We start from the raw sequence: 25,733 nt of genomic DNA on the forward strand, positions 1-25,733 counted from the left end.
GAGAGAGATAGTTATGGTCAACTCACTATTTTTGATATACTGTCTATCTATAGTGTTGTGAAATCTATTATGGACAGGGCTGCCCATATCCAACAGAAAGGAATAGGTTAAAGTGTAAACAACCATGATCATCATATAAATGCGTTCAAGAGTAAACCATGATCAGAAATATTCTCTCTCATTATGCGCAGACATCATCCAAAACACTGCCATTCTAGTGGAGCCCATAGGAAGGAAACACTTGGTTTTACTATTATACAGGAACTATTGATTGAGCTGCAATGAATGTGAAAAATATACTGTATATCTTACAGCAATTATAAATTAGCTTCTCTTTGCCATCGCGGCCACAAAAACAACACAGTTCATTCAGAGGGAATGTCGCTGTCCATGGTGCTGAAACCCTCAGCCTCTATAAACCAGTCAGACTGAAACATAATCATGCCCAACACACGCACTTCAGACAGTAACAGTAGTTTTTACACTGTCTCTGAGGATTACAACCAAGATTCAAATCATTCAGCTATTTCGAAATCATAGCGAAATCATTCAGTAAATTATCTAACGTGGATACACCTAAAGGATGGAACAATTGCGCTGTTTTGTCCAATGGTGAAATTATTTCGAATTGACAAAACACTGCTTGAATTCTAAGTTTTACTCCGACTTCAGTTGCACAGCACAGTTAGTAACTATGTATTCACTGGCTTTAGGACGTGACATATGGAGTCTCACAATGAACCTACCATTATATTCCATCATTGTAAAGGAAACTACTATCAGAAGTACAAGTTGAGATTTGGTAAAGGTTGAAATACAAACTACTATACGTCACAAAACAGTCTACATTCGAATATCAAAACAATCACAATCAACTACAGTTCACTGCTCACCTGCTGGCTCTCAAAGGTCCAGGCGCTGTCGGGTAAAGACGCGTCTAGAACGTTGATCATCTCCTTAAAGTCAGTGGTGCTGCTGGGCTTAACGAAGGTGAAATCACTGAACTCTGACATGGGAGAGAGACAGGACCTGAAGGACTGACTCTGAGACAACATGTCCCCTCCAAGGACCTCTACGTACTTAATAGGCCCGTCAGTGTTGAGCTGGATCTGCAGGTTTCTATTGGGGTTCTTGAAGCCGTCCAAATCGTCCAGTCTCATGCAGCAACTACCGCTGCTCCTGCTGTTTCTAACGCACTTGACCGCTAACATGACAAAAGTCACCAGAGACAGCATGGACACCGAGGCCAGAGAGAGGATCAAATACAGGGTGATTCTCCCGCTTTTCTTGCCGGGCTCTGGCGCTTTCTGCCGGAGGTCCAAGATGGGTTCTTGGAGCCCGTCCTCTACCAGTATGGCCACTGTGACCGTGGAAGACTGTACCGGTTCCCCGTCGTCCTTTATCTCTATAAGCAGCCTCTGAGAGGAGTCGTCCTGCTCGGACACAGCGCGTTTAGTCCTTACTTCCCCTGTGTAAAGATTGACATTGAACAGAGACGCATCTGTGGCCTCCGCCAGTTTATACGAGACCCAGGCGTTATGACCCGAGTCTGCGTCCACGGCCGTTACCTTAGTAACCAGGTGGCCTGCTTTAGAAGAGCGGGGCATCTTCTGGTGAGAGAGCGAGCCCAGGGCAGCGGAGGGGTAAATAACAGCGGGGGCATTGTCGTTCTGGTCCAGGATAAAAACATGGACAGTGGCGTTGCTGCTCAGAGACTGAGAGCCGTGGTCCTTTGCCTGCACCAGAATCTGAAACACCTTCAGTGTTTCATAGTCAAACGAGTGCATGCTGTAGATGCTGCCGTTATCAGAGTTTATATACACATAGGAGGAGACAGACACGCCCTGCACTTTGGTGTCCAGGATACAGTAGGAGATTTTGGCATTATGCCCGAAATCCAGGTCAGATGCAGATACTGAGGAGAGCATGGAGCCTGGTTGTCCATTCTCTTTTAAATAGACATTATATGAGGACTGAGTGAATTTAGGGGAGTTGTCGTTGACATCAATGATACTGACAGGTATAGTTTTCTTGGTAGTCAGGGGAGGGGAGCCCGAATCTGTGGCTGTTATCTCAATTTTATACTCTGAGAAGCTCTCTCGGTCTAAAACACCACTGGTGACCAGTGCGTAATTATTAGAAAATGACGGTTTCAGATTAAAAGGATAGTCTCGCGGGAGTTGTAACGTTACGTTACCGTTTTTCCCGGAGTCTTGGTCTCGGGCACTGATCAAAGCCACTACTGTGCCACTGGGTGCGTCTTCGCGCAACGGACTCGGCTTGGAGGTCAAAATGATTTCAGGAGGGTTGTCGTTTACGTCAACAACCTCCACCCGAACACTACATTGTCCCTCCATTTCCGGAGTGCCGTTATCTTTTGCATTGATATCAATTTCAAAGTTTGCAACATTTTCGAAATCTAATTCTCCTTTCAAAAACATCTCCCCTGTGTTTGAATCAATGTCAAATATAGAAAGCACAGCATTGGGGGTGCGCTCACCAAATGAATACTTCACCACCCCATTTTGAACATCGTCTACGTCTATCGCTTTAAGTTTGACCATAAAAGTACCTTTTGGACTATTCTCGTGTATGGAAACCTTGTACAATGCCTTTTCAAACACTGGAAAATTGTCATTTACATCAAGCACTGTAATAGTTATCTGTGACGTCCCGGATCTGACAGGACTCCCCCCATCTAGTGCAGTTAATAGTAGCTGATGGACAGCTTGTTTCTCTCGATCTAGAGGTTTTTCTAATACTAACTCTGGGGCTTTTCTTCCATTACTAAGGTCTTTTACCTTTAAGCTAAAGCACTCGTCTTTACTAATTGTGTAATACTTGAGTGCGTTACTTCCCACATCTGGGTCCTCCGCGCTCTCCAAAGAAAATCGCCTGCCTACAACAACAGATTCCGCTATTTTCAACGTGAGTTCATTTGTTATGAAATTTGGTGAATTGTCATTTATGTCTCGTATGTCCACCTCAATTCGATACAACTGTAACGGGTTCTCAATGACAACCTGCAGAGGTAAAACGCAGCTGGCGCTTTGTCCACATACAGTCTCTCTGTCTATTCTCTCATTGACGACCAGCTCGCCCTTCCCCGCATCCACACTGAAGTACTGCTTACCAGCCTCAGAAGCGACACGCAGCTTACGGTCAAATATCTCAGATAGTCCCAAACCCAGATCTTTGGCTAGATTTCCTACCACAGAGCCCTGTTTCAGTTCCTCCGGGATGGTGTAGCGAGTCTGTCCGTCTATTGTACTCCACAAGAGAAAGAAATGATGCCACCAAAGAGCCAGCCATCTCCAGTCTCGGTATCCCATTCTCTTTGTTATCCCTGATCCGTTATAACACCATTCCCACTTAAATACTGTCCAGAACAAAGAGCTTCATATCAAAATACCTCTCCAGAATGTATATTTCATTAAGCATTATTTCGTTAATTTTGTATCACGATAAGGATGTGTTTAGAGGATGTTGTATCTCCCTGTGTATGACTGCGCCCCCTCTCTTCTCCAGCTCAGAATATTGTAAGGGTGAAGGTGCTGAGGCTAGGGGGAGGGAGTAGATCTCTTTGAACAGTTCTGCACGCTATTGGTGCACAGCGTGCATCTCTAACACCCAATGAGAGGCCAAAAGAACAGACTTTTTAAAGCCAGAGCAGTATCCAGGAGCTGTCCATGCGCTCTGACAGAGCAACACACACACAGAGAGAGAGAGAGAGAGAGAGAGAGAGAGAGAGAGAGAGAGAGTGAAGGACTGTATTTTCCATTGAACAATAATACATTGTCTATATTGATGTGAAAATATGATGGAGAGTCCAGAGGAAGGTTATATTTAACAATTCATAAATGTGTGAAGCGGAGTCGGAAATATCGTGTGACTTTGCGCAATTCCAATAGAGCCCCTTGCTTGGAAGAAAATAAATTTGACTAGATCTCTTATAGTTTACATAAAATAATAATTGAGTGGCAGAAAAAAAGATATCAAAATATCTCAAAATTCGGTGACCACGTTATTCATTATTTACCAACCGAGCTTTGTTCTGAACCTAAAATAACAAGCATTGATCTGTGCAATGTTGAAACAAAACAGTGGTGCTACTGGGCTTAACGAAGGTGAAATCACTGAACTCTGACATGGGAGAGACTCTGAGACATGTCCCCTCCCAGGACCTCTACGTACTTAATAGGCCCGTCAGTGTAGAGTTGGATCTGCAGATGTCTGTGTCACACAGGAGGACACAGACACGTCCTGCACTTTGGAGTCTAGGACGGAGTAGGAGATCTTGACACAATCCCCCTGGTCTGGATCAGTAACGGAGGTTGAAAATAATATTTTCCCTGGTGTGTAATTGTATTTTACATACACTGGGTAGGAAGGCTGAGAGAATAGCGGTAGATTGTCATTCACATCTAACACATCAACAGTGATAGTTTTCTTGCTGGATAGAGGGTTTTCTCCTGAATCACTAGCACTGATCTCTATACTGGGAGTGACGCTCACTGTCAAGAGGTGCGTTAGTTACCGGTGCATAATGCTTGGATACGGACGGGTTCAATTTGAATGGAGACGATGGAGACGTTGGGGACACGCTAACCTCACCTTCCCATTGTCTCCTGAATCTGGGTCTTTAGCGCTTTGCAAAGCTGTCCCATTCCCGATAGGCGAATCCTCCGGAACAGTAGTACTTAGAGACGTCATAATGATCTCTGGGATGTTGCCATTGACGTCAGTTATTTGAAATTCAACACCACAATGCCCATCCATCTCTGGGTTGCCTTTGTTTTTAGTAATAACGTCAAATACATGTGAATACGTGTTTTCATAATCTAGTTCAGTTTTTACTATAATTACCCCAGATAAATGGTACATTTCAAATCATGTTGCCACTGAGTCTGGCGTTTGATCGACAAAAGACCTGCTCGATATCCGCACGTTCTTCACCTGGATCTGTCGCTTTTACGCGTAAAATCACAGTGACGCGGGCAACATTTTCGTTAACACTAGCCTCATAAAGCTGTCTCTCAAACAGTGGTGCGTTATCGTTAATATCAAGCACCCTAATACTAGTCTCAGAGGTTCCTGAATGTTGTCCCATCACAGTGGTTTTTGTTCGTTAATGTTAATGCAGTAAGAGAGTATTGTTTTTGCAGCTCCACCAGAATCCAGTGCACTTTCGAGTGGAAATCGTGAGCCTGGGTTTGCTGACTCTACAATCTTCAGAATTGTCATTAATATCCCCCTGCATTTGAATCTCGACTCAGTGCAGCTGCAAATGACTTTATATCACTATCTCCAAAGGCAATAGACACGGAACTCTTTGTCCACACATATCCTCTCTGCCTATCCTCTCACTGACGACCAGCTCTCCAAATCCACTCTGAAATCCTGCTTACCAGCCTCTGAGGTTATCCGTACTTTACGATGGTAAATCTCAGATAGTCCCAACCCCAGATCTTTGGCTAGATTTCCTACCACAGAGCCCTATTTCAGTTCCTCCGGGATGATGTAGCGAGTCTGTCCATCTATTGTAACCAACAAGAGAAAGACACGATGACACCATAGCAGCACCTGCCACACACCCAGTCTAATCCACATGGTTCCACAACACATCAAAACCTTCATATGATTCCATCCAACATTCGGCCTCTCGCAGGAGCGGAAATAGTCAATCAGTAATCCAAAGTGTCTCATATTGTACAGTGATGGGGAAGCTTTTTGTAGATATATTTGTACAGTTCTGCACGCTATTGGTGCACAGCATCTAATGAGTTAAACAACAGGATTTAGCTGTCATTTATAGCTACAGTGAACATGTCAGCACGTGGGAAACCGATGAAGCACCATAGCAATTCAATATGATAATACAAAAATACAAATATATTATCATTAAATTAATTAAATTAATTACAGATGGAATACTAGTATGTGCACAGCTGTACTGTAAATCATTGCAGAGTTAAAAGAGGTATCATAGGTTGTAAAGTGGTGGTTCTAAAACTCTAGGTATCATACGGGCTCGGGCTCAATGCTTCCTGATGTCTGTGTGGGAGACAAAGGCTCTCCGTTGCCGTCCTGTGGTAACAGAAAGCAGGCGCAGCACAGCCTGAGGACGTCATAAGAGCAACCCACGTGGCTCCGAATATAAATATATCCCACAAGCCGTCTTAAATATATCTGCGTGAGGTCTGAAGAGCAAATGAAAAGAGAGGGGGAGCGGAGATCGCTCTCCCACACACACACACACACACACACACACACACACACACACTTCACTGGTCTATTTCCATGACATTAACTAATTAACCGCCCTAATATTCGTGATTTGGACATATTCTATCGATACTTTTTTTGGGTCGACCACGAATCGGGTCTAGGAGATTAAAGGGTTGCGCGATTTCGTCATCCCTCGAGGTCTGCCGAGCAACACTGGCATCTGACGGAATTATTTATATCCGCAATGAAAAAAAAGCAAAACCTCCAGTGAAAGTAAACGCTATATTATTATACAAATCACAAGCCGCAGCTTACATCATATCACAATAGTGCAACGAATGTATCTATATATGAAAACAATGTATCAGCGTTGCTATTAGATAATCCGAGTTTGACAGAACGACGACGGTTGGTAGGGAGAGCGAGGGAGGGAGGGGGAACGCGCCTCCACTGAGCTCTGAAGCGAGTTTCAGCACCACACGGGTGGACAGCCCCACACAAGCGGCCAGCTCGCGCTGCTGCTGAAACGTGGGCGACCGCGTGGTGGATGCTGCACAGACAGTCCTTCCCAAACAAAGACCTTCGAAAACACAACCACAACATGCCCTTGCTAACCTCCTCTTCTCTCTCGATTCAAACAGAAAAACGTTCTGCCTTAATAAACAATCCAAGTGTTTCCAATAACAATTTTGATCGAGCCTATTATTTTCTACGCACTGCCAAATTAGGTACCCGAAAGCAATTATTGTAGGCTACCTACGCCACAACATACTTACGTCTAAAAACATTTAGTGACGTAGGATATATATCGTGTTTGAACTTCCATCATACTCTGATCGTTGTCAGATTTGTTCTGACGTTCCTACACGGAGTCACTATAGAGATTTAATCATATAATATAATGAAGGGCTCCAGCCTTATATTCAGCCCCTTTCCTTTGCTTGGAACTGTGAATTACATGTCAATGTATAGTTTATTATATGCAAATGATATACAGTACATCTTCCCAGCTATTGGTGGAATGACACTCAGTGCCACTGCATATGGGCATCATAAAGGTGCTTCGTTGCCTTACTTTGTTCTGTTTATGAGGTCATTTCAGTCAGTGAGGTCATGGAATTGTGCACTGTATGTGAGTTGGGATGGTGGATTCCCTCTAACTTAGAGCATTTCTTACCTTATTTGGAGAGCCGGGGGAGCAACAGGAGACATGTCCACAACAGCAGCAAAGGAGAGACATGGAAGAGAAGAACAGAGAGACAGAGACGTGGGTCAGCACACGTCTTGGGACAGACACATCCCTCATACTTACCGTTCACCTTTACAACGGCTGTGTAGCCTTGACGGACTCCAGAGTGGGTGACAGGGATGATGTGCATTGTGATACCTGTGACATTTGGCCAAATGATGATGTTCCCAGAGCCGATCTGCTATGTGAACTGTTTGTGTGCGTCAAAGAAAGGTGGGCTAATATCAAAACAATACAAAATAATGAATGTGTCTGCTATATGTGAGGTGTGCTTCTTTGTTCACACAGAGAGAGAGACAGACAGAGAGAGAGAGAGAGAGAGAGACAGAGACAGAGACAGACAGAGAGAGAGACAGAGACAGAGAGAGAGAGAGAGAGCAAGAACAGATCCTCACAAGAATCTGAAGTCAAATGTCTACTAATGATCTGGTGCTTTTGTCCCCAACCAAGGAGGGCCTACAGCAGCACCTAGATCTTCTGCACAGATTCTGTCAGACTTGGGCCCTGACAGTAAAACTCAGTAAGACAAAAATAATGGTGTTCCAAAAAAGGTCCAGTTGCCAGGACCACAAATACAAATTCCATCTAGACACCGTTGCCCTAGAGCACACAAAAACCTATACATACCTCGGCCTAAACATCAGCGCCACCGGTATAACTTCCACAAATCTGTGAATGAGCTGAGAGACAAGGCAAGAAGGGCCTTCTATGCCATCAAAAGGAACATAAAATTCCACATACCAATTAGGATCTGGCTAAAAATACTTGAATCAGTTATAGAACCCATTTGCCCTTTATGGTTGTGAGGTCTGGGGTCCGCTCACCAACCAAGAATTCATTAAATAGGACAAACATCAAATTGAGACTGCATGAATATCCTCCGTGTACAATGTAAAACACCAAATAATACATTCAGAGCAGAATTAGGCCGATATTCGCTATGATCAAAATCCAGAAAAGAGCTGTAAAATTCTACAACCACCTAAAAGGAGGCGATTCCCAAACCTTCCATAACAATGTCATTACCTACTTGAGAGATGAACCTGGAGAAGAGTCCCCTAAGCAAGCTGGTCTTGGGGCTCTGTTCACAAACACAAACGGACCCCACAGAGCCCCAGGACAGCAACACAATTAGTTTAATGAGAAAACAAAAATATAATTTCTCTACACATTGGAAAGAATTAACAATTAGCAAACCAGAATGCTATTTGGCCCTAAACAGAGAGTACACAGTGGTAGAATACCTTCCCACTGTGACTGACCCAAAATTAAGGAAAACTTTGACTATGTCCAGACTCAGTGAGCATTGCCTTGCTATTGGCTCTCAAGAGGAGAAAGGCTACAATGAGATGGAAACTGAGCTGCACTTCCTAACCTCCTGCCAAATGTATGACCATATTAGAGACACGTATTTCCCTCAGATTACACAGATCCACAAAGAATTTGAAAACAAATCCAATTTTGATAAACTCCCATATCTACTGGGTGAAATTCCACAGTGTGCCATCACAGCAGCAAGATCTGTGACCTGTTGTCACAAGAAAAGGGCAACCAGTGAAGAACAAACACCATTGTAAATACAACCCATATGTATGCTTATTTATTTTCCCTTTTGTACTTTAACTATTTGCACATCACTACAACCCTGTATGTATACATAATATATTTGCAATGTCTTTATTCTTTTGGAACTTCTGTGAGTGTAATGTTTACTGTTATTTGTTATTGTTTATTTAACTTGAGTTTTTTTGTTGATGTATCGAGTTCACTTGCTTTGGCAATGTAAACACATGTTTCCCATGGCAATAAAGGTGATTGAATAGAGAGGGTGGATACAGAGGACAAGACTTAATAAAAGAGAAATACAACACCCTTATTGACCCAGCCTCTCTAAAACAGGAGTGTGAGCAGTGGAGTTGATCATCATCTGCATGTCCCAGCCAGGACGCTGATAGACCCATTTAAGGAGGACGGAGGGTGTGTCCAGTATGGCTCCCTATTCCCTATGTAGTGCACTACTTTGACCAGAGTTCTATGGGAACCTGGTTCAAAGTAGTGCACTATATTGGGAATAGGCTGCCATTTCACTATGCTGCAGTACAGGACGTTGCCATGCTGCAGAGGAACAGCAGGTGCACTCGAGGAGATGCCCAGGGATGATGTATTCTTTATTAATTACATGCTTTCACGCTGTGCGTCTGATAGAGGAACAGAGCTTGTGGTACTGTGTGTTACACATTGATAACCACTATGATACACACACAAGAATGCACATGTACCAGTCAATAGAAAATCAATGTATAGCCTGTGATCAAAGGAAGAAACATCTACAGAGCCTTGAGGGTTTAGTTCAGACAGCGCTTTCACACTCCCAGTCAGAGCAACAGGGAGGTGAAACCATGAAAGGTATTCAGGGCAGCGTCCATCTTCTGGAAACAGAGAGGTGGAGCCTTCAACATACCCCCACTCCACCCTGTCATACACCCTCTCTCCCACCAATCCAACTCTGAGCCCAAGGACACTGCACCTCTGTGTCCTAAACAGGGGTGCGTCTGCCCTCTTTAAAGCCCACGGCTGCCTGTATCCCATCAGACAGCAGACACTGCATCTGCTGATGCCCCCCTATGTACCGCACCATAATGGTACAGTCCTGACAGTGAGTCAGCTTGTTGCTATGGCAACACATCCCACCTCTCTTCCTGAGAGTGGAAAAAACCGAAGTATGTAGAAAACAGAATGGAGGGGAGAAGAGAAGAGAGAAAGGAAGGGTGATAGGGTGTCTAAAAGGTTCCTCATACACTGTACAGTCCTCTCTTCTAATCATTCATCACTTACCAAGGCACCAATACAATTAGTAATGTATCTAAGTTAAGAATGTACAGGCTTGTGGACAGCAGCAATAACCTACTGACCAGTTACATAAAGAGACCAGAGGGAGAAAAAGCTCCTCTGATAAACACCAACACAGGTGTGACTTTGGACGCCCAAATGCGTCCATGGTTTTATGCACACAGTACAAAATGTTTTGGAACGAGCAGAGGAGATCTCGCTCTCCCTCTTCCTCCTTCAGCTCTCTCACACTCACTGAATCAGAATGGTGCAGCTGGAGAGGGGGAGGGGAGAGAAGCAGAGAATCAACGAGATCAGGAAGAAAAAGGAGAGGACCAACAAATCCAGAATGCCTGACAGAGGAAACAGCTAACCAAAAGGCCTTTGCCACAAACATACATGTTGAACCATCCCCAAAATGATTATCGCTGTCACCACTACTTTTATCCACGGACATCATCACTGGTAATGATCATGACAATAATGACATTGAGACTATTAACAATAACCATCATTGTGATCACATGACTAATCATATTGACTATATGCAGTAGCCATTTAGTGCATACTAACGCTTTCTTCCTGCTCGTGTTGTGTCAGGGCTTAGCCTCAGACTCACAGCAAAATGGCTGCAGTGAGTCTATCCAGCCTGACAGATCAGAACATCGTCACACACCACCACCCACATGCCCTGACCTCAGGACTATCACCTAGTGTGTGTGTGTGTGTGTGTGTGTGTGTGTGTGTGTGTGTGTGTGTGTGTGTGTGTGTGTGTGTGTGTGTGTGTGTGTGTGTGTGTGTGTGTGTGTGTGTGTGTGTGTGTGTGTGTGTGTGTGTGTGTGTGTGTGTGTGTGTGTGTGTGTGTGTGTGTCTGTGTGTCTGTGTCTGTGTGTCTGTGACTCAGACGGCGTGTAACAGTATGTGACGTACAATACAATTCTGTCTGAGACTTGCTGTTACACGCCGTCTGTATAGTCTCTGGTATGATCCTTTCCAGAGAAGCAGCGAGTCCAGAATCACTGGGCATCACTACTGGAACAGTAACACAGATAACACACAACTCAGTCTGGGGCTTACAAGAAGACCTGGACCTAAGAGTAATAACAGGTGAATGCCGTCCTTCATATACACTGAGTGTACAAAACATTAAGAACACCTTCCTAATCTTGAGTTGCACCCCCTTTTGCCCTCAGAACAGACTCAATTTGTCGGGGAATGAACTCTACAAAGGTGTCGAAAGCGTTCCACAGGGATGCTGGCCCATGTTGACTCCAATGCTTCCCACGGTTGTGTCAAGTTGGCTGGCTGTCCTTTGGGTGTTGGACCATTCTTGATACACACGGAAAACTGTTGAGAGTGAAAAACCCAGCAGTGTTGCAGTTCTTGACACACTCAAACCAGTGTGCCTGGCACCTACTACCATACCCTGTTCAAATACACTTAATAATATTGTCTTGCCCTTTCACACTGTGAATGGCACACATACACAATCCATGTCTCAATTGCCTCAAGGCTTAAAATCCTTCTTTAACCCATCCCCTCCCCTTCATCAACACTGATTGAAGTGGCTTAAACAGATGATCAATAAGGGATCAGAACTTTCACCTGGTCAGTCTACGTCATGGATGGAGCAGGTGTTCATAATGTTTTGTACACTTTGTGTGTGTGTGTGTGTGTGTGTGTGTGTGTGTGTGTGCCCAATTCCCTGCACATTGCTCAAAGGGTCAGGCCAGGTGAATAATCATAATGCCAATGACTGCTTTGAGCACCTGAGACAGTGAGAGACTGCCTCTCTTCTCTTCAGGCCTGCAAACTGAATGCACGTACACAACATGGCCCCATTTTCATTCAAATTATTGTCCATTTAATGTAGAGAGGCAATGGAACCTTTGGCTGTAGACTATTGAGACAGCCTGGGACTGTAAGAATGTGCCCCTTGGCCTGTAGGATTGAAGGGCTGTAGGACACTGCAGGGAAACAGGACATTCTTACTACCAGGCCAGAGAAAACAGAACATCAGATCACCACAGCTGAGAGCCTGACGGTTTACTGTCATGACTGAAATAGACTGAGGGTAACGATGATAAGATTCAGGGGTACATGTCAGTAGAAGCAGAGTTGCCTCCCTCCATCCTCAAAACCATGAACTGAGATGACAGCTTACTGTTGGAGTGATTCCACAAGGAAGGATGATTAAAGAAAACGTACACGACATGTTCCCACTTCTCTGTACTTACATCAGATCACACACAGTCACTACACAGACTTATGGATAGAGCTGACAAACTGTGAGTGTGGTCTCAACTCCCCTTAGCAGAATATTTGAGTGTGTGCAGGAGTGTGAGAGAGAGGATAAAGTCACTAACAAATCATCCAGATATCCCTGATATCTAATCAAGGATCTTAATGGTGCAGGGGGAGCAGAGGAATCATATATGTGAGAATCAGAACTTCTAACCCCACTTTCCAGAAGGCTAGATAAGAAGCAAGCAGGCACACACAAACACAGGCATGCACAGCACACACACACACAGCTCAATGCATCCTGATCACCATACACAGCAACCATGCTCAAATACTGCTCAAAGTTCAATGTTAATCTTCAGACAGAGCAACACACTGTAGAGAAACAGCTGCTCACCAGATGACTGGGCCATTGAGGAAGGAAGTACGGTATTAACAACAGCTGTGGGAAAGCAGTTTCTTCCCATATCAATGTGGACAGTCACAAGGTCTAGAAACTACAGCGCCTCGGCTCATGGTGTGATCCAAAATGGCTGCCAAGGCAGGGGACTGCTAAATTCTGCTCCAGAGGACTACAGCCTTGACATTTGTCAGCAAACCACTGTTCTACAGTTCAAATGTAATCCAAGTGGGGATCTGAACCAGAAGCGAGAAGTCATATCCAAGGGTCACCCACACACCATCCACATCTATACACAGGACTGGACCATTCAGGGCTAGACCGAGGGGTGTATGGGTCGGTGGGGTCTGTCCCCCACAGAGACACTGAGTTCAAGGGTTTATGGTCCATAGTAAAAGCCTTCCTCGCTGACAAGCCTGAGAACCAGGGTTTAGTGGTTAAAAAGTGGTTTAAATGGGTAAAACGGACACAGATGTGGGGTGATAATGATGATAGACTATTTCCAGAGGGACAGAGGTTTCCTCCATAAAACCTCAAGCGTTTTTGTGTCATGTCAGATGTTTATGAGGCATGTGCTACTCATCTACACAGAAACATTCAACACAAACACATACAAAATGCCTGTGCAGTATGTACACAAACAGACAGCCTGCTGTCTATGCCAGGGCCACACTCTCCATCTACAGACACCGACTGAAACTACACCACCTCTAGCATTAGACACTATGTCCCCCCATACAATAAAGCCAGCATCATGACCACCTTACTAGAATTTAACAACATTGACATACAATAGGATCACCACGTTGTGAAAAAGAGTGTGACCATCACCTATTTTATGAGGTAACCTATTAGTTGACGGGACACACTCTTTTCACGCCACTTCGATACAAAGTGATTTTCGTGGCAGGTTAGGAGAGCATTTTCGCTATCCCTAACCCCTTTCCTAATCTTAACCTCAGTCTCCTAACCTGCTATGTTAATTCTCCTAACCTGCTACAAAAAAGTCCCTTCGGTATCGAAGTGCCATGAAAAGAGTGTTTCCAATCGCTTGGCCTGGTGACTTGCTGTGTGTGGCAGTGGCCTGGTGTGTGGGATTAGTATTATGGGCTGCATGTGAGAGACATATGGAGGGCATTTCCTCCTTATGTGTGTGTGTTACCCAGTACACATGGAGGCCTGTGGGCCATGGAGCTCTAATGACCCCTTTATGATGTCTGTGGTGAGGGAGGAGAAAGAGGGATTGAGGAGCTCTCCTCAGTGATACAAACAACATGTCACTATACTAGCATCATATAGAGGAATCTAGCACAGTTTACTCATCTGTCTCTCACTCTCCTTTCAACACAGTAGTTTACTCATCTGTCTCTCTCTCTTTCAACACAGTAGTTTACTCATCTGTCCCTCTGTCTCTCTCCTTTCAGCACAGTAGTTTACTCATCTGTCTCTCTGTCTCTCTCCTTTCAACACAGTAGTTTACTCATCTGTCCCTCTGTCTCTCTCCTTTCAGCACAGTAGTATACTCATCTGTCTCTCTGTCTCTCTCCTTTCAACACAGTAGTATACTCATCTGTCTCTCTGTCTCTCTCCTTTCAGCACAGTAGTTTACTCATCTGTCCCTCTGTCACTCATTTCAACACAGTAGTTTACTCATCTGTCCCTCTGTCGCTCTCTCGTTTCAACACAGTAGTTTACTCATCTGTCCCTCTGTCGTTTCAACACAGTAGTTTACTCATCTGTCCCTCTGTCGTTTCAACACAGCAGTTTACTCATCTGTCCCTCTGTCACTCTCTCGTTTCAACACAGTAGTCTACTCAACTTTCTCTGTATCTCTATCAGTTTGCTCTTATATTTTTAACTGGATGTCATATACTGACATTTTCTTTCTTTCTCCCTCCCTCTTTCTTTCCCTGCATCTATCTTTCCCTGTTTCTATCTTTCCCTGCATCTATCTTTCCCTGCTTCTATCTCTCCCTGATTCTATCTTTCCCTGTATCGAGCCCTGCCTCATTTATATCCACACTCAATTATTTATAGTTGTTTATCCATCCCTTTCTACCTTAGAGGTGATGAGGAGCCTATTTCTCTGCAAACACTGCAGCTTGTGGTGCAAAATGGCTGCCGTGCATCACTAACGCAGTGTTGCTGCGCATGAACGGTGGATGAGGCCAGCTACAACACATCTCTTCCCCTCCCCCACACCCTCCCTCTCTCTCTCTGGCTCCCTGCTACTGCCTCTCCCCATCCTCATCCTTCTCTCCAACACATTTCCCACCTCTTTCAGTCCAATTCCTCTCTACCACTCCTCAATCTCCTCTCCTCTCTATCTATCTCATCTCTTGCTCTCTGTATATATATGGTTCAAAGTCAGGAACATACAGTAACAGCAGCGTGTGAGAGACAGGAATTTAGGTCGGTGTTAAAAATAGTGCAGTGTGTGTGCGTGAGAGAAAAAACCCTCTGCAGGCCCTAGTCCAGCCCAGTCCCATCTAGTCCAGCCCAGTCTCGTCTAGTCCTGCCCAGTACAGCCCAGCCCAGCCTCGTCTAGTCCAGCCCAGTCTCGTCAATTCCAGCCCAGCCCAGTCTCGTCTAGTCCAGCCCAGCCCAGTCCATCCCAGTCCAGTCTCGTCTAGTCCAGTCTCGTCTAGTCCAGCCCAGCCCAGTCCAGTCTCATCTAGTCCAGTCCAGCCCAGTCTCGTCTAGTCCAGTCCAGCCCAGTCTCGTCTAGTCCAGCCCAGTCTCGTCTAGTCCAGTCCAGCCCAGTCCAGTCTTGTCTAGTCCAGTCCAGCCAAGTCTCGTCCAGTCCAGTCCAGTCTCGTCTAGTCCAGTCCAGCCCAGCCCAGTCTCGTCTAGTCTAGTCCAGCCCAGTCCAGCCCAGTCTCGTCTAGTCCAGCCCAGTCCAGCCCAGTCTCGTCTAGTCCAGCCCAGTCCAGCCCAGTCTCGTCTAGTCCAGCCCAGTCCAGTCCAGTCTCGTCTAGTCCAGCCCAGTCTAGTCCAGCCCAGTCTCGTCCAGTCCAGCCCAGTCTCGTCCAGTCCAGTCTCGTCTAGTCCAGCCCAGTCCAGCCCAGTCTCGTCTAGTCCAGCCCAGTCTCGTCTAGTCCAGCCCAGTCTCGTCTAGTCCAGCCCAGTCTCGTCTAGTCCAGCCCAGTCTCGTCTAGTCCAGTCCAGTCTCGTCTAGTCCAGCCCAGTCTCGTCTAGTCCAGCCCAGTCTCGTCTAGTCCAGCCCAGTCTCGTCTAGTCCAGCCCAGTCTCGTCTAGTCCAGTCTCGTCTAGTCCAGCCCAGTCTCGTCTAGTCCAGTCCAGCCCAGTCTCGTCTAGTCCAGCCCAGTCCAGCCCAGTCTCGTCTAGTCTAGTCCAGCCCAGTCTCGTCTAGTCCAGCCCAGTCCAGTCTCGTCAAGCCCAGCCCTTCCTTTGTGTTTCTCTGTAGCCTTCAGCAGCACTGCTCTCTTTGTCCCTGAATGCATTCCATAAGATGATTTCATACAGGTTCACTGCTGTGTTTCACAGGGCCGTCTTTGGCAACACTTTAATAACCTATATTAATAACATAGGCCTTATTCCAGAATGAGTATATTGAAATGTGATTGCCTGATGACAGGTACATAGCATGTACCACTGCTAAAGCCACGGCAAAGAAGGCGAGTGTCAAATTGGTAAGTATTTGCTATGTAAGGCCTAATTACTTGTTCTAGATTGTTACAATGTAATTATATAGGTTACAGTCGATAATGCATGCTTACCTGATTGTCTGAATCATCAATGATCAGTTTGTCTCTCTGCGCGTGGGGGAGTGTCTGTGTTCCGTCCAGACTAATGATGCTCTGACTGTCAGGTCTGACGTATTTCATATCACTCTTTCTGGAGTCAGTCGTTCCAGACATATCGTAATTATACACCTGTCTCAGAGTCCCTGTGCCTCCTACGTCTGCGTAAAGGGGCGGGTAACAGGGAATAACTGGGAGATTCCCATTGGATTTATAAAACATTTGCTCCCGTCTCCATCTGTAGCATTTCACTGACAGTATGGCTATGATGGATACGATAAAGAGAAATGAGACTACAGCTAAAGCCAAGACTAAGTAAAAAGTCAGGTTGTCATTGTACTCCTTGTCGTGCGTAAAGTCAGTGAACTCCGAGAGCACTTCAGGGAAGCTGTCCGCCACCGCCACGTTAACATTGACTGTAGCTGAACGAGAGGGCTGCCCGTTGTCCTCCACTACAACAGCGAGCCTTTGTTTCACAGAATCTTTATCATTGACTTGGCGTATAGTTCTTATTTCTCCATTCTGTAAGCCCACTTCAAACAGCGCCCTGTCTGTCGCTTTCTGCAGTTTATACGAGAGCCAGGCATTCTGTCCAGAGTCGACATCAACAGCCACCACTTTAGTGACAAGATATCCCACATCTGCTGAACGAGGCACCATTTCAGCCACCAGAGAGCTGCTTGTCTGGAGTGGATACAGAACCTGAGGCGCGTTGTCGTTCTGGTCCTGAATCATTATTTTCACAGTCACATTGCTACTGAGAGGAGGGGAGCCTCCATCTTGCGCTTTTACGCGAATTTGGAACTCTTTTATTTGCTCATAGTCGAAAGAACGCACAGCAAAAATCTCCCCACTCTCTGCATTTACTGAAATGAACGCAGACGCCGACACTCCATTCACTTGATTATCACCAAGCAAATATGAAATACGCGCGTTGTTGCCAAAGTCTTTGTCGCTGGCCTGGACTGAAAATATTGACATTCCAGGTAAGTTATTCTCAATAACGCAAGCGGTGTATGATTGTCGTGTAAACAGGGGGGCGTTGTCATTCACATCGGATATTTTCAGTGTTACTGTCTTATTCGTGGAAAAAGATGGCGACCCTTCATCTGTGGCTGTTATTGTTACGTCATATTCGGACACAGTTTCACGGTCCAAAGCCTGGTCTGACACTAAACTGTAGAAATTGGAAGAGGATGACTTTATGCGGAAAGGTAAATCTGGACTAATAGAACACTTCACCTGACCGTTTTTACCTGAGTCTGAATCTTTGATATTGAGCATGGCTATGACCGTCTCCGGGGCAGAGTCCTCGGGAATAGGGTTGGAGAATGAAATTATGCTAATCACGGGTGCATTGTCGTTAATGTCAGTAATTTCAATAAGCACTTTACTAGTATCTGTTAACCCCCCGTTGTCTGTCGCCTCTACATCTAGTTCATAATGCCTACATTGTTCGAAATCTAACAGACCACTTATGATAATCTCACCAGTATGGGCGTCTATATTGAATAGAACTGAAGCACCCTCTGTATTTTGAGAAAAGGAATACATCACCTCTCCATTTGTTTCCTGGTCTGCATCAGTGGCGCTCACTGTCAAGACAATCGTTCCCTTTGACGCATTTTCTGCCACGACCACCCTATACAGTGACTGGCCAAATACAGGGGCATTGTCGTTTGCATCTAAGACAACAACATTGATTTTGACAGAGCCAGATTTCTGGGGGGTCCCGCCATCATAAGCAGTTAATATTAGTTTATGCTCTTCCTGTTTTTCTCTATCAAGTGCGCTCTGCAGAACCATTTCCACGTATTTCGTTCCATCAGAGCGAGATAGGGGTTTCAATTGAAAATGATCCGTAGGATTTAGTTGGTATGTTTGGAGAGTATTTAGAGCCACATCGGGATCTTTTGCACCGTCGAGTGAAAAGCGAGTCCCAGGAGCCGCAGATTCACTTATTTGGAAATTCATTTCCTTTTTAGCAAAAGCAGGGGCATTGTCGTTAATATCTAATATTTCCACATCAATTCGATAGAGCTCCATCGGATTTTCAACGATGATCTGAAAATGCAGAGAGCAGGGAGATACTTGGCCGCACAGCTCCTCTCTGTCTATCCTTTCTTTCACCACAAGCGTTCCTTTATCAACATCCAGACCGATGCACTCACTGCTGTCCTCAGTAAAGATCCGCGCTCGACCAGAATTCAACTTTTTTACATCCAAACCCAGATCCTGTACGATATTCCCCACGAGTGAGCCCTTCGCCATCTCCTCCGCGATGGAATAACGGACCTGGGCGCGCGCTACCCTTGCACCACAGAGACAGACAAACAGCATGACCCATGTCTTCCATGTCCATATCCGCGAGCTGGTCCGCCCCACGCCATGACAACAAAGATCGTCCATCTTCAGACTACTCAGTCTGACAGAAAAAAACAATACAAAAACGAATGGCTCCACAATAATGAATAGTGCGTCACCAACACGTCCCAACGATTGTGTGGGCTCTTTTAGGAGACAAGTTCTGATTTTACAGAAGTTGAGTCATCTGCGCAGCTTGTGACGCAAAGAAGAGAGGGAGGGTCGACTATCTGAGACGTATATATACTGACACTAACCAACAGCGGCCCTTAGAGCCCTGAATAAATATTGCACAAATATCTGCACAAATATTTGGTTGCCATAAATTGTCGATGTTTGAGATTCGATTCATGAGGCAGAAATGAAATGATCAAATGTGAAATGTCCAAACCACCACAAACGTCAAAAACCCAATACCATACGTTTTGTTTGATACTGTCTTGTTTTAATAGGCTAAGAAAAATCGGATGAAATGGTAACAGCACATGAAATGTATAACCTTGCTTTGAAATCGAACGAGATTTATAACCCAAACTACAGCTCTTGACAACGAAAACCTATATGCTGTTGACGTAGCCACTTTGTTCTCACCTGGTTTTCTCCATCGTCATTGATCAGCATGTCCCTCTGCGCGTGGGGGAGTGTCTGTGTTCCGTCCAGACTAATGATGCTCTGACTGTCAGATCTGACGTATTTCATATCACTCTTTCTGGAGTCAGTCGTTCCACACACATCGTAATTATACACCTGTCTCAGAGTCCCTGTGCCTCCCACGTCTGCGTAAAGGGGCGGGTAATACGGAATAACTGGGAGATTCCCATTGGATTTGTAAAACATTTGCTCGCGTCTCCATCTGTAGCATTTCACTGACAGTATGGCTATGATGGATACGATAAAGAGAAATGAGACTACAGCTAAAGCCAAGACTAAGTAAAAAGTCAGGTTGTCATTGTACTCCTTGTCGTGCGTAAAGTCAGTGAACTCCGAGAGCACTTCGGGGAAGCTGTCCGCCACCGCCACGTTAACATTGACTGTAGCTGAACGAGAGGGCTGCCCGTTGTCCTCCACTACAACAGTGAGCCTTTGTTTCACAGAATCTTTATCATTGACTTGGCGTATAGTTCTTATTTCTCCATTCTGTAAGCCCACTTCAAACAGCGCCCTGTCTGTCGCTTTCTGCAGTTTATACGAGAGCCAGGCATTCTGTCCAGAGTCCACATCAACAGCCACCACTTTAGTGACAAGATATCCCACATCTGCTGAACGAGGCACCATTTCAGCCACCAGAGAGCTGCTAGTCTGGACTGGGTACAGAACCTGAGGCGTGTTGTCATTCTGGTCCTGGATCATTATTTTCACAGTCACATTGCTACTGAGAGGAGGAGAGCCTCCATCCTGCGCTTTTACGCGGAACTGGAAATCCTTGATCTGCTCGTAGTCAAAAGAGCGCACTGACTGGACGACTCCACTATCAGCACTAACGGACACATATGAGGAGACGGGCACTCCGTTAACGGAGGAGTCCTCCAGTATGTAAGAAACACGGGCATTCTGGTTCCAGTCAGCGTCTCTGGCTTTCACTGTGAATATAGAGATGCCCGGTGTGTTGTTTTCTATAATGTAGGCCTCATATGAGCTCCTCTCAAAGACAGGCGCGTTGTCATTCACATCTGATATCTGTAAGGTGAGAGTGACAATGCTGGAGAGCGAGGGAACTCCCTCATCAGAGCACGTCACAATGATGTTATATTCAAATGCTCTTTCTCGATCCAAGTCACTGTCAGTTACTAGACTATAGAAGCCAGTGGATGTAGATTTAATGGTAAAAGGCATATTTTGCGTTAAAACACAATTCACCACTCCGTTATTATCAGAGTCTGGGTCGTGGACGCTCATTACAGATATGACTGTCTGAAAAGGGGAATTTTCTGGTATCGATTTAGATGTGGACATCATATCAATCAAAGGGCTGTTATCGTTGACGTCCACGATGTCGACAACTAATTTACTGGAATCGGAAAGACCTCCTTTATCTTTTGCTTCTACATCAATCTGATAATGTTTATCGCTTTCATAGTCGACCTTGCCCATCAAACGCACTTCGCCATTACTCTCGTCTATTTGGAATAGGTCCAAAATACCAAATGTGCTGCTTGATATAGAATATGTGACTAAACCATTTGATCCATGATCTATGTCGGTGGCTCTAACTGTAGTTAATAAAGTACCCTTCTGTGAGTTCTCTACAACACTCGCCGTATATACTGCCTGCGTAAAAACCGGAGCATTGTCGTTTGCATCCAACACATTGACATGAATCTGCACTGTTCCAGACATCTGAGGGTCTCCTCCATCGAGGGCAGTTAAAACTAAAGACATCTGCTCCTGTTTCTCTCGATCTAAAGGCTTCTGTAAAACCATCTCTACCTTTTTGCTTCCATCAGTTTGACCATGTAATTTTAGACTGAAATTATCAGTTGGATTAAGGGAGTAGCTTTGGAGTCCATTTGCTCCTATATCAGAATCAAAAGCTCTCTCCAGCACAAATTTAGCTCCAGTCACAGCTGACTCACTTATTTCAAATTTCATTGAATCTTTTTGGAAAACAGGCGCATTATCATTGATATCAATAATCTCAATTGTGACGCGATAAAATTCTATTGGATTCTCCAGAATAATTTGAAAATGCAGTGCGCAAGGCGTTGTCTGTCTGCATAGCGCTTCACGGTCTATTATCTCTTTGATAAGAAGAACTCCCCTGTCTTTATCCAACTCGATGTATTCTGCGCTATTTCCAACGTGTATTCGAGCTTTACCTGATTTCAATCGTTTGATATCTAAACCCAAATCCTGCGCTATGTTACCAACTAAAGAGCCTTTCGCCATTTCCTCGGTAATGGAGTAACTGACCTGCCCGTGTACTGAACTGAGAGAGAGGACCGAGATAAACAACAGTACTTGCCGTGTCATTGTTCTGCCCGAAATTTCCCCCTGCGCCATGACGCAACAAACACCATAGAATCCGTTCAGTAATTTGCTAAATTCCTTCAAATTTAATCCAGAAAATAAAAAAAATGTTCTGTCAATAATCGGTAATTCCGGAACAAAAGAATCTCAGCTCTGTGTTTCTGTGCTTAGTGTTCTCTGTAACCAGGACTGTGCGCTCTGCGTGCGGCTCTGTCTCTCTCTCATATAGCGAGATGATGGGGGAGGTACTGCTGCAAAACCGCTCTAAAACTGCAACACACTGACCAACAGCGTCCCTCTGAGTTCAATATACGGAACAACAGATACTTAAAAAATAAACACATTCCAACATATTTGGGAAGGTTTAAGTTTCCAAAGGAAAAATATTAGCTCTGCCATTCTATACACAACATAAGATATATCAACACATTTAGGACAATTGTAAACGTAGATGCCACAGGATGTTGACAAGTAATCTCAAACAAGACACACGTTGCCTTATCATAGCCTACATCACGACAGAACACACATTTCTAAAATCTGACGTATGGTAGTGTGCTTTCGACTTATGAATGTATTTATTTATGCAAAAAGTCATCATGATCTTGACAACGATGATTCACCCTTCATTCTGTTACAGGTACTCTGCGACAAAGCCTGAATTTACCAAATTGAAAAAGCGTATCGAATTTCTGAACATGGAAAGTTTCCAAATTTAAAGACTCGATGTTACACAGTTAAATGCATTACCCATACAAATATATTTTTTGGAAGAAAATGAATGATTCAACTATAACAAACCTCTAGGGGGGAGTCTGATTCATCCAGGATGTTCATTTCACTCTGCATCCGCTGCATCGTCCCTGTAGAACTGGGGTCCATTATCAGTACGTTCTGACTACAGGGTCTGACGAACTTACAGTCACTCTTTCTGGAGTCAGTCGTCCTGCACACCTCGTAATTGTACACGTGCTGTAGAGTTCCTGTCCCCAAGGTGTCTGCGTAACGCGGTGGATAATACGGAATAACCGGGAGACTGGAATGATAGAGGACGCGAGACTGTCTCCATCTGTATATTTTCACTGATATAATAACCACTAAACATGTGATGAACAGAAATGAGACTACAGCCAAAGCCAAGACTAAGTAAAAAGTCAGGTTGTCATTGTACTCCTTGTCGTGAGTAAAGTCAGTGAACTCCGAGAGCACTTCAGGGAAGCTGTCCGCCACCGCCACGTTAACATTGACTGTAGCTGAACGAGAGGGCTGCCCGTTGTCCTCCACTACAACAGCGAGCCTTTGTTTCACAGAATCTTTATCATTGACTTGGCGTATAGTTCTTATTTCTCCATTCTGTAAGCCCACTTCAAACAGCGCCCTGTCTGTCGCTTTCTGCAGTTTATACGAGAGCCAGGCATTCTGTCCAGAGTCCACATCAACAGCCACCACTTTAGTGACAAGATATCCCACATCTGCTGAACGAGGCACCATTTCAGCCACCAGAGAGCTGCTTGTCTGGACTGGATACAGAACCTGAGGCGTGTTGTCATTCTGGTCCTGGATCATTATTTTCACAGTCACATTGCTACTGAGAGGAGGAGAGCCTCCATCCTGCGCTTTTACACGGAACTGGAAATCCTTGATCTGCTCGTAGTCAAAAGAGCGCACTGACTGGACGACTCCACTGTCAGCACTAACGGACACATATGAGGAGACGGACACTCCGTTAACGGAGGAGTCCTCCAGTATGTAAGAAACACGGGCATTCTGGTTCCAGTCAGCGTCTCTGGCTTTCACTGTGAATATAGAGAGGCCCGGTGTGTTGTTTTCTATAATATAAGCCTCATATGAGCTCCTCTCAAAGACAGGCGCGTTGTCATTCACATCTGATATCTGTAAGGTGAGAGTGACGCTGCTGGAGAGCGAGGGAACTCCCTCATCAGAGCACGTCACACTGATGTTATATTCAGACGCTCTCTCTCGGTCCAAGCCACTATCAGTTACTAGACTATAGAATCCATTAGATGTAGATGTAATGGTGAAAGGGATGTTCTCATTCATGCCACAGTTAACTTTACCATTACTCTCAGAATCAGGGTCGTTTACACTCATCATAGCTACTACTGTGTTAGGATGGGAATCCTCTGGTATGATACCGGATTTGGAAATCAAATTGATTAGAGGACTATTGTCATTTACGTCACTGACATCAATTATTATTTTACTTGAGTCCGAGAGGCCACCATTATCTATGGCTTCTATATCAATCTGATAACTTCTGAATTTTTCATAATCAACTTGTCCATCTAATATCAAATGACCATCTTCATTTATGTGGAATAACGTTGAAAGACGGTTCATGCTATTTGCAATCACGTAAGACACTTCTCCATTTGTGCCTTTATCTGCATCAGACGCACTAACTGTCGTGACAAACGTTCCTTTTTGTGAATTCTCACTTATTGTTGCCTTATACACTGGTTTGGTAAAAACGGGCGCATTGTCGTTTGCATCCAGCACTGTGACGTGTATCTCCATTGTCCCTGATAGCAGAGGCTCCCCTCCATCCAGAGCAGTCAACAACAGAGACATATGCTCCTGTTTCTCTCGGTCGAGAGGTTTCTGTAAAACCATCTCAACCTTTTTACTCCCGTCTGCCTGACTATGCAATTTCAGAACAAAATGATCAGCGTGTTTCAGTGAGTAGCTTTGGAGGCCATTTAAACCAATGTCTGGATCCACTGCTTTCTCTAACATAAATTTCGATCCAGTCACAGCTGACTCGCTGATTTCCAAACGTCGCTCAGTCTTTTGAAAAGTGGGAACGTTGTCGTTTATATCTGTAATCTCTACAGTTACCGGGTATAATTCCATCGGGTTTTCTAAAGTAATTTGGAAATGCAGTGCACAAGGCGTCGTCTGTTCACAAAGCGCTTCACGGTCTATTCTCTCTTTGATGAGGAGAACTCCCCTTTCTTTATTCAGCTCGATGTATTCTGCACTGTCTCCAGTATAAATACGAGCTTTACCTGATTTCAGTCTTTTTATATCTAAACCCAGATCCTGCGCGATGTTACCGACTAAAGAGCCTTTCGCCATTTCCTCTGGGATGGAGTAACTAACCTGCCCGTGTACTGAACTGAGAGAGAGGACCGAGATAAACAACAGTACTTGCCGTGTCATTGTTCTGTCCGACATTTTCTCTGGGATATAAAACACCCTACGTTATAATCCGTTAAGAAATCGGTAATATTCCATGTGTTTCAGTGCCCAAAATCCAGAACAAAAGAAGCTCAGTACGGTGTCTCGGTGCTTAGTGCTCTCTGTAACCCGGACTGTGCGCTCTGAGTGCGGCTCTTTCTCTCTCTAATATATCGACATGATGGGGGAGGTACTGCTGCAAAACTGCTCCAAAACTGCAACACACTGACCAACAGCGGCCCTCTGAGTTCATACGTGTAAACTACACACAGAATATTGAAAACACTTGTGCTCTCCAACCATGCGTAAAACCTAAGCATATCCAAACCCCAATATCTTGCAGTAAAACACACTATACGCAAGGTATGATGACAATGACGATTTTCCTTTATAAATGAGCTGTGAAGAACAACACATCAACTGATGGTTATTTGGCTTAAAGTGTATAACTGATGGTTACAATTGGGCCATAACGCATGGTGTTTAA

At 44.8% G+C, this 25,733-nt stretch overlaps 3 protein-coding genes across 13 annotated transcripts in view; all 3 read right to left on the bottom strand.

Moving 5' to 3' along the window:
- Positions 1–25,733, bottom strand: part of LOC135545777 (protocadherin gamma-A11-like) — a 236,390-nt gene that overhangs the window by 28,530 nt on the left and 182,127 nt on the right. The window contains exon 1 of one of the 11 annotated variants that reach the window (XM_064973652.1): positions 19,670–22,272. The exons of 9 other annotated variants lie outside the window; for them this stretch is intronic. In XM_064973652.1, the coding sequence (XP_064829724.1) occupies positions 19,670–22,078 (2,409 nt within the window). In that variant the 5' untranslated portion in view covers positions 22,079–22,272. Of the gene's footprint in view, positions 1–16,690; positions 19,642–19,669; positions 22,273–25,733 lie in introns of those variants that run through there. One more of the 11 variants, XM_064973650.1, reaches the window with a different exon arrangement.
- On the bottom strand, positions 876–7,607 carry LOC135545351 (protocadherin gamma-C5-like). Its single transcript, XM_064972964.1, has 2 exons — positions 7,541–7,607; positions 876–3,379 (listed from the first exon to the last, which is right to left on the bottom strand). Exons 1-2 carry the CDS (start codon positions 7,605–7,607, stop codon positions 876–878), a joined length of 2,571 nt encoding a protein of 856 aa, XP_064829036.1.
- On the bottom strand, positions 22,892–25,456 carry LOC135545782 (protocadherin gamma-A11-like). The gene is given in 2 exon segments (XM_064973662.1): positions 22,892–23,038; positions 23,041–25,456. Coding segments are annotated over 2 exon segments (2,259 nt in total). The 5' UTR covers positions 25,244–25,456; the 3' UTR covers positions 22,892–22,982.

Source organism: Oncorhynchus masou, chromosome 9 (assembly GCF_036934945.1).
Source record: "Oncorhynchus masou masou isolate Uvic2021 chromosome 9, UVic_Omas_1.1, whole genome shotgun sequence".
NCBI lineage: Eukaryota > Metazoa > Chordata > Actinopteri > Salmoniformes > Salmonidae > Oncorhynchus > Oncorhynchus masou.

Excerpts from the sequence above, each read along its gene's own strand:
- LOC135545351 (XM_064972964.1), bottom strand. The coding sequence starts at position 7,607 with ATGCACATCATCCCTGTCACCCACTCTGGAGTCCGTCAAGGCTACACA. Across the intron at positions 3,380-7,540 it reads AGCCGTTGTAAAGGTGAACG|TATTTAAGTGGGAATGGTGT; the intron begins GTAAGTATGAGG and ends TGTTCTGGACAG.